Genomic DNA, 13,564 nt, shown 5'->3' on the forward strand with positions numbered 1-13,564 from the left:
GTTGCACTTAAATCTTTTATTACGATGCGATAGGCCATCAGACACGAAGTTCAATTTTTCAATCGTCCCACTAAAGCTAAAAACAGCACCTTGCAGACAACTAATGGCATTTGGCGTATTTCGCATGCGGAGACAGCGTCGGCAGTAAAATTTAAACCCACAATAGTGGCGAGTTGCGCGCAAATCGTGCCCACTTCACAACGCACTCTGCAAAAGTGGACAGCTATGGCAAGGACTTCGGCAGCTGTAGCTGCTGATTTTTCTTACCCCAGCAGCAGTAATGACTCCAGCAACGATGTAGGTTCATCAGATTTTAGTTCTGATGAAGACGCTCCCATTCAACAACCCCAGACTTCGACAGGTGCTGGGGGTAAGGTTCGATTTTGATTTTGCACTGTAGTTATAAGCAAAATGTGTTTCCTACCTGACGACCGTGGTTTTACTTTCATGTGTAGCATCTGGGGCAATGGCAATTGGGGATATTTTGCCAAATGCACCGCACCACATCGTGTTATCAACTTCAAGATAGCCTGGCACTCATGCCGTATTAGCGCTACCGAGCAACGCGCGCCACTTCTCAAGAGCGATCAATCTTTTTGTTTTTTTACCACTTAAGTGATAAGGATTTTGTGTGACAACACAAACAGGTATGCTTGGATGCATATTTTTGAGAGACCGACTCCCTCTCGAGCGGCTTCGCATAGCGGCACAGCTGTCAGGGCCGCTATGTTGGTGGGCTTACAAAAATCCAGAACTTGGTGCACAGCTTTGATGTATATACTGAATTATAGCTTAGGAACAATGAAACAACTTGTATATCTCAAAATTCGTAAAATGATTTTTAGGCTAAGTACAATCACCTATATGTATATTGTGTATACTTTTTTGTGCATTTTTTCATTTTATTAGACCAATAAACAGTAAATATTTGTGCCTTTCACAGAACTGCTGATATGTGTTTGAAAGAGCAATCTATACGCTGAAATTTCATGCATAGCACTGATAAATGTATCCAGTAACTCAAGAGAAAAAAAAAACGTTTTGTGGAAGCACTCAAAATCAGCCATTTTTCCACCGCAATGAAAGTTAAAAACATTTCTATAACTTCCCTAATTTTACAGCCAGAATAAAAATAGGCAGACACTGCAGTTTGGGGCTCGGAACAGGCACGATACAGCTGACGGTAGTTATGAAGGGGCAATAAGCACAAATGCCAGATCCTGGCTTCGAGTAGTGCTTACAATCCCTGAGGAAAAACGGCAGAATAGCAGCATGTAAAGTCCATGCTCGTTACAACAGATCCGGTAACAACGGACTTCCGATTACAACAGACCCTTTCTCCAATGCATTGTAAGTGAAATCCACTCCGCTCATAACGGACCCGGCTATAGCAGACGATTGGCTACAACAGACTAAATTTTGGGCGAAAATTGTTTTGACTGCATGTTAATAGCAGACTTTCCCAACTAGCAGACTAGCCAGCACCTGATATGCTTTTTCTTCGTCTTTTTGGCGAGTAAACTACTATGTCTGGCAACATTGTTGGCAACGTAGAACGAGTCGTTACTGCAGCCAAACCAAGCCAGTGCCGGTGGCCTTTTTGTGTGTGTGTGTCTGTGTCTGTGTAATCAGAGGGCAGGGTAGCTGATTTCACTGTCAGATAAGCCAAGCATAATTAACACTGTCGAACATGGTGGAAAACAGGCTGACACCAATAGAAGTATGGGCTTGTCTAAGCAGACGGTCCGCTCGACCATCAAGAACAAGGACGCTGCCAAAAAAGGCGACTCCGGTGGAATTGAAGAACAGCACTTTCAAATACGTGAAGGGGTGCACCCAGAGGTCGAGTCTGCCCTCGTCACAGTTTATGTAGTAAGAAACTCAAGCTTAGTGAAGTTCGGCATTAATTGTTAGCAGGCATGCATCGTTTTCGCTACATTTGATGAAAAATGTAAGAATCGCCTCAAGCAGGGGGATGGTTCCCATCCATTGTGTGCTATGTGCCGCTGTGCTATGTGCCGCGGTGTCCTACTGGTCTAGCTTCCGATTTCGCAGCTGTCCTGCATCACATTATTCGTTATCAGCTGTTTTACTGACCCAACAAGGATAATTAAAAATGCGGAAGCTGCCTTGGAATAACGTCAGGCAGCGATCCGAATTGTCTCACGAACAGTTTTAAGTAAACCTGCCTCATCACGAAGGGTTTGAAAAGAGACCGCCTAATTCTGCTGGCCATGACTGATTTGTATAGCTGGTTAAGCAATTGCTCCTAGTTACATTGTTGCTTTATTTTCACAGCTTAACGTGCGTCTCTACACTAGGCCTTTTCCAATTGCAGGGGCTAACCTTCAAAAACAGCATCAGGCGATTATTCTCCCCCGCATGAACGCTATGCAAAGATGCTGCAGGCATGTAGAAAGAACAAATTGTCTGTAGCATGTATACGCAATACAGGTCATAGTTCCCACTTTACGCTCATATAATACCCCTCCCTCCTGTTCGGATACTGCATAATTGAGATGCAGTGGATATTTTTTTCGGATTAAGAGGGTCCATTGTAACGGGTGTAGAGTGCACCACATTAATAACATGCCCACCTTCGTCAAAGATTCAGCTGGTTGGGTGGATGAATTCAAGCTCAAATTTACGACACTTGGTGTGCATTACTACACGCAAGAACACCGACAGAGTGCTCACGGTTCCACTGACCAGCTTCACTTATGCGGTTTCACTAGCAGATGAGTTCATTAGTCAGTAACCAACTTGCCCAACTCTTTAATTCACTGAATTCTTCTCATGTTCAGGGACATAAGAAGCCTATTGGATATGGCATGGAAGTAAGGCAACTGGGGGAAAAAAAACAGGACAAAGGTCTGGGGAAGTGTTTTAAAACCTGTTCCGAGTTCGAAAACCTGGATAGTGCACTGCTACCAATGCTTTGGTGTGCTTTACGCTTCACCCGTGTCAAAGCTTTGCGGGTCTCAAAAGATACTAATGTATGAGCGATTTCCGGAAGCCCGATCTGACACTTTCAAAGTAGCAGCTGTTTTAATACCCCAAACCCAGGAAAATTACAAAGCCCACAAACAAAGAGCCACGGGTACAGCGCCCAAGCAGGTGCACTCACCGCGGGGGTCCCGGTGCTGCCCGTGCTGCCTCCTCCAAGGTGGCTCAGCTGGTCCAGTGGGGGCGGCAGGCTTCCCTCGGAGAGGTCGTCGGAGAAGTGTGTGCCGCTCTGCTGGAAGGCAATGGTGTAGTTGTCCTTGTTGGCCTGGCACGTGAGCACCAGGTCGTGCTCCTCAAACGAGCTCACGTCCAGGCTGTCCGTCGACAGGGTGCCGCCCCCGACACCCCCAGCCCCCCCAACTCCCCCGGCGGGCCCGCCCTGGCTGCCACAGCCGCTGCCCCCTCGGGCCAGCAGCGGGGGCCCGCACTCCTTGATGGGCGAGAAGAGCGGCTCGTCCCGGCAGATGGACATCTCGCCAGAGTCCTCCTCCTGCCCCGGGCTCTCCACCTTGCTGTCGCTGAAACGACAACGGACAGCAAGCAATTGTCAGGATGGAGCCACGTGAATGGACGAGACAACAAGAGAAAGTCAACAGAAATGCAGCAGAAAACACACGCTACACAGCGATGTGTTTTGTTCACCTGCTGTTGATGTCAGTTGATGTCTACGATTCTAAGTATTTATTCAACCATAATCAGGAACTGTTCTACATCCCCAGTGAAAATGTGTATACAGTTAAACCTGTATGTAATAGTAAACCTCTATGTAACAAATTCTTGGATTTAACGCAGTTTTTAAATTCCTCATTTCCACCCCCCATTGAAGCCCATGTGTTTGCAACCTCTACGTAACGAAGGCGTTGCGGCGGTCAACCCTGTTGTAACGAACTCGTTAAGCTGACCAGTCTCTGTTTTCTGCTTTTACTGAAAAATCGGCTTGCAAATACTCTAACTTATCAAATACTAGCCCTACTTTAAGGAGCCAGCAGCTACAACAACGTCTAGAATCGCTGAAAAAAAAAAAAAAAGTCATGACGATGATGATGAATGGAGCGGCTAGTGCCATCCGGGCTAACGCAGCACCCTCTTGAGGTTTTGCTTGTGTAGCGTGACATCACGTCGCAAGGTAGCTAGATTTCACTTTTTTTCGCCCCCACCGCAAGCGACCGAGTGCAGTGTCGGTTCGACACTGCGGTGTCGAACTTGAGGTGCCAGGCCTGCCTGTCGGCGTGTAGTTGCGCGTCTCCACTGCTACCTGTGGTGTTGGTTCGTCTGTGATGAATTCTGGTGCCAGAAAATGAAACCCTGTCACTTTTCAAGACATGCAAATAGGCACCATGGCCGTCCAATACAGTATCCCAGCTAGTACCCTCTCAACAATTTTGAGTGCGGAAGTGAACACCAAGTTAGCGAAAAGGCGCCATTTTCAGCATTTTCGTTTTCATTTTGGTTCTTGAAATGCATTTGGAACCAAAAAGTTTCGAAAGGCAAAAGCGGTAATTAAGTTACGCTTAACAAAAGCATATCAAAACAATACGTTTTGTTGGGACTTCCTTTTCCTCACCGGCAGCAGACGACGTCAATCATCATTTTCATTATGTGCCTCACGAGCTGTTGCATGCTCTCGCGGCTGCGCCAGCTCGTGCCTGCATTTTCTAATAGATTCCATTAAAGCTCCATCCCATCAAAACGTGGCTCTCCGCCTTCTGAGCATTCCGCCGCAGCTGGAGGACCCAGAGGTCCAACACATGGTGCCGAGAACCCGGGACTCCTAGACGACTCCAAGCCCATCAACGCACGGAGCCGCAGAAAAATTGCGGTGCCTGCAATCTTGGCGAGTTCTCAGCTGCGTGCAACCAAATGGAATGACAGCTTTGATGACAAGGCAGCCTACGAGCGCAACTTGATGGCCTTCTAGCGTAAGCCGAAGGCCACATAAGAGGAAATCGAGAGGCGACAGCAGGTGTGGTGAGTGTACTGCTAGAGCGAATCAGCGCATTTTATGGCTAGATAGAGAAGTTGGACAAGGCGATCTCTGATGAGACTCCAGATGACCTGGTGGACAGCGAGACGATAGACACTGGAAGATACCGCGACAAGGTTGTCAGCACGACCGCGAATCTTCGTCTCAAGCTGCAAGAATGCCGGTGAGGAAAAGGAAGTCCCAAGTCTCCCCTGCCGACAGATGACGCTAGGTGGCTTCCAAAGGGTACAATCTGTATGGGATGCTTGACGGTAGTGCCGCAGCTGGAGGACCCAGAGGTCCAACACTCTTAAAACAAAAGCATAAGTTAAGCTTAAGAAAAGCTTAATTAAGTTAACAAAAAGCATAGCGGGTGCCGGCACCACCAGTGTTACTGGATATATACAGGTTGCAAACCTTTCCATAGGCCCCATGTATCAAAAGCCGGTCTTTGGTTGCCCCCCTGCGCCAAGGCAAGCATGGGGCAAGGTGACTAGCCTGTCGCCTGTCGGCAGAAAGTTGAAGTAGTACTCAAGTGGTTACGGCTGCTGTCGTAAGATATAAAAAGAAAAGCCACAAAAAACAAGTAAATCTCACCCAATTAATGTCTTCCAATTTAAAAAGCAAGCTTTATTTTACAGAAATTTTGAATAATAATAGTTTAGGAAAGTTCAGTTTTTGCCCCTTGGGGGTGCGACAGTATGCTTGCCCCTCTGCTTCAACAAAGCAGGGGGGCCTGCGCCGCCCGGATTCTGAAGCGGAGTTTTGCAACTCTTTTGTAGTGAAGGCGTCTGGGCACCACAAAAGTTGCTGCTATTCAAATTCAGTCAAAACCATTTCTGCCTGAAATTCAGCCTGATGTGGCCGACAGTCTGCTATAGCCGGGTCCGTTATGGGCGGAGTGGATTCCACTTAAAATGAATGGGGACCAAACAAACCAACAAATATTGTCTGTTGCAACTGGAAGGTAGTCTGTTGTTGCCAAATCCGCTCTGTATAATGACTGCATGTATTTACACAGACTGTATACTGATTTTGAAATGATAGGGTAACTTATCTCGGCATCTATTATGAAGAAACTGCAAAGCTAAGAGAAACAGCAGCGCATTGAAAAGTGCAGGCCACTGTGCTCTTATGACATGCGACAGCTTCCCTCTTTTTACTTTCAACGCCATCTTTTTTCAAGCGCGATTCATGCTTGTCCATCAGTGCCTGTTGTTCATTGGCTGCCGTCCTCTCAGCAAACATACTTCATGTGCTCCCAGTGCCACTGCGTGCTAAAGGGTGCCAAAAAAGCAGTCAGGGGCTGGTCGTGTACTCACTGCACCGAGGAAGCGTCCAGCGGCAGTGCTTCCAGGAAGGAGCCCGACACAGAAGCGCACTGCTCTCCCCGACTGGCCGACTGGAAGTCGCCCCCGTAGAGGGCGGGCAGCGTCAGGATGGCGTGGATGTCCTCCGAGCGGAAGGTCTCCATGTCGATCTCGGCCAGATTGGCGTCAAAGTTCTTGGAGAGGTCCTCATAGGAGAGGTCCACACCCCCCAGGCCTCCGCCGTCGTCCCCCATCACGCAGGCATCCCCGGAGACCGACAGGATGCTGCGGCGCATCAGCCGCCCGGACGACGTGAGCGACGAGGAGCACAGATGCCGCTGAAACTCCCTGCGAGGGAACGAGGAGGGGGAGGCAATACAGAGCCCCGTGAGTGCCTCCACTCGCCTTCACGAAACACACCCTCGTGCTCCTCACTCTCGTGCTCCTCACTCTAGGGCACACACACAGCTCGGCACTAAGCGTAAGGAGTGGGCCTAAGTGAGTGGTGCATGAAAACTATCAGCTCGACAGATAACTCAGTGAGATAGTGGGTCCTTCACTAGCCAGTCACTGCATGTCAATTTTCTTAGTTCCGGTGGCAGCACCTCGTTTCTCTTGAATGTGGGACTCAGTGGCGCCTTGCGCGGCACGCCAAGCGAGCAGCACTAATCTTTGCAATGGGCAGCAGCCTGTGGCATGTGTTGAAGCCTTGTAATGATTCGTGGTCGGCCTTGAAATAATACATGCATCAGGAGATCGGTTATCGTTTTCTTGGCTCCACAGTAGATTGACGTTGGAGCAAATTGCTGATAAAGCTTCATGCATGATTGAGCGGTTCCTGGTCAGTATGCATGTGACGAATAGGCAGCTAACCTCAACCATTCTTGTGCAGCTTCTCTACAGCTTAAGGAGGCAGTTGGGTCTTTGGGGCCGAAAAACGGTAAAAAGAAAGCGTTTTCTGAAAAATGGCATTTCCGGGCCTCCACGGCCATTTTTCTCAGTCTGTAAATTTCCTCATCAAAAGGCACGATATTTTGTTGTTATTATATTATAATAGCATTTAAAAGTGCACTCTACAGCTCAGTTAGCGCAGAATTCAATGGTGAAATGGCCCTTTTCTTGCACTGCAAAGCTAGAATTTCGTCCTCGGATATCTTGGCACCCAGAGCAGGTACAACTGCAATTCTTTTTGCTTCTGATACCGAAATGTGTGGAGAATACAATGTAGGAAACAAATTTTTGAAATGGAGGCTTTGGAAAATTATTATTGTGTTCAATTAAGACCACCCGCGAGCCATTTCTGGCAGAGCGCGGGAGAAGCAAAGTTCATTGTATTGTAAAACAACCAAAAATAGCTGAATCAAAAAAGTTTTTCCTATGTTGTATTCTTTAGACATTTGTCTGCCTAGCCACGTGGTAATTGCCATTCTGTATAGAGTGGTTATTTAGTAACTGTGACCCAAAATAATGGCAATTAATCATTAACTCAAAATATAATCAACTTACAAAAAATCTAATGGCAGATTTGAAAACAGCACAAAAAACTCTATAATGCCGTGTAGTTTTACTAAAATTGGTTGGTAAATAAAAAAAATAGCTCCAAGACCAGTCTTCCCCCTTAAGCATTTCAAATCATGTATATTTACATTATTATAACAATTAGAAGTGTTAACTGGCAATTACGTCTTTTGGTACAAATGCAGGGCATTCTACGGTTGGTGGGTTTTTTAGGATTTTGCTATTCACATTTAGGTTTGCTTTTTCCTGGCTTTTTTAGTTCCGTCTTCATCGTGTGATGGTTGTTTGTACGAGAGACATTTTTGGTTTTGTTAGTTTGTTTTTATAATGTTCTTTATTTCTTATTTCTGTTTTTTTTTTCGTGTTCCACAATCTCTATTTACACTATTATAACAAATAAATGCATTAACTTAACGAACCATGCAGTGGCTGGTGCTTGGAGTACTTGGCAAAAAATGCCGTACACATTAAAGGAGCCATGAAGACAAAATACCAGTTTGTTTTATTCGAAAGATTTAGTGTTTTATAGGACCCCAGCACTTCTCCAGATGAAAACGATGTTTTATTCCCTAAGAAATTAATCAATTTAGGTTGAAATTTTGATGACATCACAGGAACCGAACGTTCTGCAGCCGATTGGAAAGCCTTGTTTACCGTTAGTGAACCTAGATGGCGCCACCATACTGTGGCAAGCCCTTTTCTGCCTCTGGTGTGTTTTCGATCGTATTTGAACCTTGCTTGTATTTGTTCAGGGAGAAAATAACCGTTTCGTGAAACAGAGTGCTTGCTCGACAAATATGGTCACGTAAGACACCGTTGCTAGCGTCAATCGGCCAGTGTCATCTAAAACTACCCCAAAGCCCTGCAGTCCTGTGCAACTGAACCAAGCATAGTGCGCGCAGTACCAACAGCAGCACGCATCGGTACTTCTATGTTTTTGTGTGCTTTCGTAACTTCCACTGTCATTCCCACCATTCTTACTGCTTTAAAAAGAATGTGCCGTACATTAAAGTGCAAATAGCTTGTTTGGCAAGCTTATAAGCTATGCCTAATTTGCGTTTGCTTTTGCCGGCCTCTGCCAGTCGCAGAGCTGGCTGGTATGACATCACAGGTTCTGTTGCGGGAAATGAGCGAGTGGGTGACATGGCCTTTCCCTATTTTCCTAACTATACAGCTTATTTGAGCGAAGTTGACGTTAAAAGTGCTGTCAGTATGATTCTAACAAGGCAATCTTTTGAATGAACCAAACTTGTGTTTTGTCTTCATGGCTCCTTTAAGAAAGCCCGTCATGAATATATCTCGGAGCTGAATAGGGCCATCACACGGCTTCAGCGCACGCCAACTGTTGCCAGGACTTGTGCCATTCATTTGTCCTGCCACGTCAGGTGCCGCCGAGTGACACTTCCAAAAGAAACGAAGTGCATCTGCCAAAAGCCAGAAAATTAACATGGTTGACTAGCAAAGGACACGCATGTGTGCTCAGCTATCTCGACATCGACGCTGGGCCAGAAGGTGCTGCACCAATAGCTCGTGCGCACCATTCACTCGGTCTGTGTTGTTTTGTGGCCACTTGTATCTTCACTTGAGGCATTGCTACATTTTTTCAAGGCAGCGAGATGCTTCCAAGGGTAGCAATTTATGGACAACAGAAAATAGAGAACCCGTCCTAGTGCAGAGAACACATTGTTATTTATTTCCCCATTTTCCTGGTCAGCACTGTAGTGAAGAATATTTCCTCTGACCGAATTCACATTCTTTCTTAAAATCACAATCTAAAAATAAATTTGAATTCGAGAGGATTTTCAAGCATGGTCAAGTTCCCTGTACGAGGGTGGCACAGCATAGAGCAGCAATTATGGGCAACAGGGGCAGAGGTAAAGCAAGACAACAGTGTTTCTCGTGCCTCCTCCTGCCTCCTTCCCGTTGCATCTTTTCTGGGGTCATAAGCAGGCAGACAGGTAGGCCGAGTCTCTTCAAGAGGGAGGGATAACGGTGTGCTCCTGACGTTCATCAACAGGAAGTTCCCGCTCCCCCGGTGCAGGAATCGACCCGAAGTTTCTGAAATAACACGGAAGCGCAGGCTGGTTGGTTAGCATTAATGAGGGTAGCTTTGCCAACACCAAACGAGGCTCAATGAAAGACAGACACACAGAGAAGCAGAGACTAGTGCTGGTCGGCGTCTCTCTTTTTCGTTGTGTCCCCGTTCAGTGCGTGCAAAGCTACCCTCATGCATGCTAACCAAGTTTCGCTGTCGAACCTGACAGAGCCACCTTGGAGGAGGGAGCAGTGGCGGCCGCACCTGTTGAAAGGGTAGTCGGCGCACCACTGGAGCTCGTCCCCAGCGTCCTGCAGCAGCACCGAGTCGGTGCACGAGGACGTCGTGCTGGCCGGAGGGGGCCCCTCCTTGCCCTGCCGCTTGGGGCCCCCATTGTGGTTGTTGTTGTTGTAGTTGAGCTGGGACAGGCCCAGGACGTACTGCTGTTGCTGAGCCAGGCCGGCCTCCATCATGCCTGACAGGGCCCCCGCTCCTCCTGCAGCAGCAGCAGCAGAGGGGAGGAACGCACCGTTAGCGTCACCCACCCACCACTGCTCCACGCATGGCTCGCCTACACAGGGTGCACCAAGCAAGGAAAAAGGGGCCAAGCAAGTAGCACCAGTTATGGGCTTTCACAGGCCGAAGCGGTTCCTGGGCTACGAGACATGCCGCAGTGAAGGGCTCCGGATTAATTTTGACCACCTGACGATCTTTAGTGTGTGCTGAAAGCTTGACACATGGTCATTTCCTGCTTTTCGCCTCTATCTGAAAAGTGTAAACCCCACATAGTTGGGCTGGGCAGGAGAATGCCCTAGCCACCGAGCAACTGCGGCGGGTCAGTGTAACCAACTCTGCGCACATTTGTGAGGACATGGCAGAGTTCATTTTTAACCTGCCTAACAAGCAGATGAAAAAATCCATCAACGCTTTCACTGCCACACCCAAAATAACACTCGGGCAACCCCACACGCGCACTCCTTGCCACACTCGAGTTTACCTTACACGTGTTGCCTCTTTATTGAACTCCCTGCCCCGAGGGACCCAAACAACTTGTGTAAAAAAAAGTATTGCAGACGTGTCGCAACATTTACTGAAAATTCACATAAATGCGTAGATTCTTTCAAGTGCATTTTAGACATTACAGAGAAGCCCATATTTCTTCATCCGCACCACTTCAGCCTATCAGCTTACAGCTGCTGCATTGGCCAGGAAGAGTCAGATGCAACAAAAGCAGTGAAGGGGGTCTCACTGTCTGCATGTTAACTGTGAGATGCCACTTTGAGTGGTGCGTTGTTTTGAAGAAACTCTAACTAAAATGTTTTCCAAGCACCTAGACAGCTCAATTACTAGGTAATTATTTTTGTAATTCTTTAAGTGTTAATTTGTTTGTATTGCCCACAACATTCTTGTTGAATATGGCAATACTGAATAAAGTATTTACAAGTAGGCTGCAGGTCATCATAGTGCATTAGCTAGGAGCCTAAAATTTTCACCAAACAAAACTGAAGAAAAACGGCAACAAAAAAAAACCCTGCAAACAGTCAGTACCAGCCTTCAAAAAATACGGCAGTGAAAGGGTTAGCAACATTGGTGCCAATTACCCACTGATCACAACAGGGCTAGAAAATGCCAGCTCAGCTTGTTATAGTCAAGAGACAGCACAAGCTGTTGCGTGCTAACGAGCTTGAACTAAAATCTGCCAAACAAAACCTGTTAGGCAAGTAGGACACGTGCTGGAGGACATTGGGTGGGCCTTTGTAAATTGATTTTAAGATGTTTTGTTCGCATAAGCTCGTTTTGCATTGGCATCACATGTTTGTGGAGTGGGAAGGAGAATTTTAGCCCACTAAAATGAACAGCCAGCCACAGTCTGCATACGAGTACATTTGACCCCAAAGTCAGACTGCCGGCCGCTACACCAAGCCTCTGTTCGAAGTTTTGAGATAAGCAGGCTTCTTGCTGCAGCCAAAATTATCTGGGGTGGAAGCACACCTGCGTAGGAGAATTACAGGTGCCCAGAGATGCATTCAAAGTTGGTCTGCTTGTATCAATCGATTCCTTGGTTTTTCCAGGGGTAAATCAAGGAGAAAAAAATTAATTCACTCATGAAAACAAAAAGCATCTTCCAAGAGCGCTATTTCTTGTTTCTGTGACGTCACTGTTTGCCAGGAAGCGGGTGTTTCATGGTTTCCCACCTCAAGCCACCTCTCTTCAAGGGCAGTGTGTCTAGTCATGCCTATGCGAAGCCTTATTATGGGTATGAATTGACATCCTTGTGCAATTGGGCAACGATCGAGAGGTTAGTTCCCGATTACTTGAGATCCGAGGCAAACATTGCAATATAATATTATAATCTAAAAATTCAAAATGGCAAACTTTAAAAACGTAGGAACATTACTGGAATTTGTACAGCATATTTTTTGGAGAAGTCATGTATTTTTTTTGTGTGTGCTTACATGATATGCTCATTTTGCCATCCCCCTCACATTGCTATCCACAAGCCTCTCACAACAAGAAATACGCTGCTTTGAATGGTGAAAAAATGGGATGCAATGGCTACCAAGGGTTGATAGAGAACTCGTAAGTGCACCAACTGAACAGTTGAACAATAGCTAACTGGCACCTTTTATTATCCCAGAATACTTGGGGTCCATACTTCGCCAATGTAGTGAGCAGAACAAATTTGTCAACGCCCTACATGTTTTTTCTTTCTTTTTCTGGCGTGTTTTTTTTTTCTCACTTGAAAGGATGCAGGGGCTGTCCGCCGACAGGGGTGCTCATTTTCAGACCATCTTTTTATAACCCTTCCCTGCACCAGTAATTATGTCACACACTGCTTCCCCATCAGCCAGAATCGTTCCACCTGCCCATTAGTTACACGCACGCACACGGTAACTGACCAAAAGCAGAACTAATACACCCCAACATTTAGAACGGCTCTTGAGCACCTACACAGACAGAAGCGTAGACATTTCTTTTTTTAATAACGCGCGCACGGCTAATGAATCCGGACGACGACGCAGCAAGGTTCTTACGTGGGCGCGTTGCTTTTCCTCCAGATAACAGGCCCCAATTCAAGGTCCATCGGTACACCGATCTCGAAAGGGTCGACGGGAAGCCAAGCTCAATGCCACACAAAGAAGGAGCGGCAACACCCAAGAGGAGCCCAGCCGAAGGAAGCCCCGGGGCCAATCCGCGTACATGTACCGCGGCCGGCGTGGTGAGCGCGGGAGGCGCGATCTCATTTCCGATACTGGCTTCGGCCACGTCATCCAGCCGACCGAGCCGCGTACAAGAGCGCGGCCGACGCGTCGGCGAAACAAAAGCAAGTCGCTAACGGCAACGAGCTCTCTCCCCGGGCCGTCGTCGCCCGCAAAAAAGAGAAAAACGGCGCTCCTCGCGTCGGCCAAGCCGTAAAACCGCCGCGCGCTGATTGAAGCGGACGTCCGGAAACAGAATATTCGCTGCAAGCGCAACACGCTGGGGATGTGTGGAACGGAGAAGGCAAAGGGTCGGAGACTGCGGCCGACAAAGGCGAAGGGTGGATGATTTATTTGTTTGTTTATTTACGCAATACCCACAGCTCCAGAGGCAAGTGTATGCGTGTGCGTGCGTGCGAGGGGTAGTAATGGGTAAGGCAACACAGGTTCTGCAGCCGTTGAAACAACACCGAAATCAGAAAACAGAACATTGGGCTTAAATCACACACATACACGCCAGTGCCAGTGTCGC

General features: G+C 47.3%; 1 protein-coding gene across 4 annotated transcripts in view; it reads right to left on the bottom strand.

Moving 5' to 3' along the window:
• Positions 1-13,564, bottom strand: part of LOC144178215 (uncharacterized) — a 105,394-nt gene that overhangs the window by 21,305 nt on the left and 70,525 nt on the right. For 3 of the 4 annotated variants that reach the window (XM_077705898.1, XM_077705896.1, XM_077705897.1), the window contains exons 2-4: positions 10,097-10,328; positions 6,292-6,627; positions 3,128-3,524 (exon numbers count right to left, since the gene is read on the bottom strand). In XM_077705898.1, the coding sequence (XP_077562024.1) occupies positions 3,128-3,524; positions 6,292-6,627; positions 10,097-10,305 (942 nt within the window). In that variant the 5' untranslated portion in view covers positions 10,306-10,328. Of the gene's footprint in view, positions 1-3,127; positions 3,525-6,291; positions 6,628-10,096; positions 10,329-12,867; positions 13,039-13,564 lie in introns of those variants that run through there. The other variant, XM_077705899.1, reaches the window with a different exon arrangement.

This window comes from Haemaphysalis longicornis, unplaced genomic scaffold, assembly GCF_048455015.1.
Source record: "Haemaphysalis longicornis isolate Haplotype H1 unplaced genomic scaffold, Haemaphysalis longicornis Haplotype H1 scaffold_4, whole genome shotgun sequence".
NCBI classification, from domain to species: Eukaryota; Metazoa; Arthropoda; class Arachnida; order Ixodida; family Ixodidae; genus Haemaphysalis; species Haemaphysalis longicornis.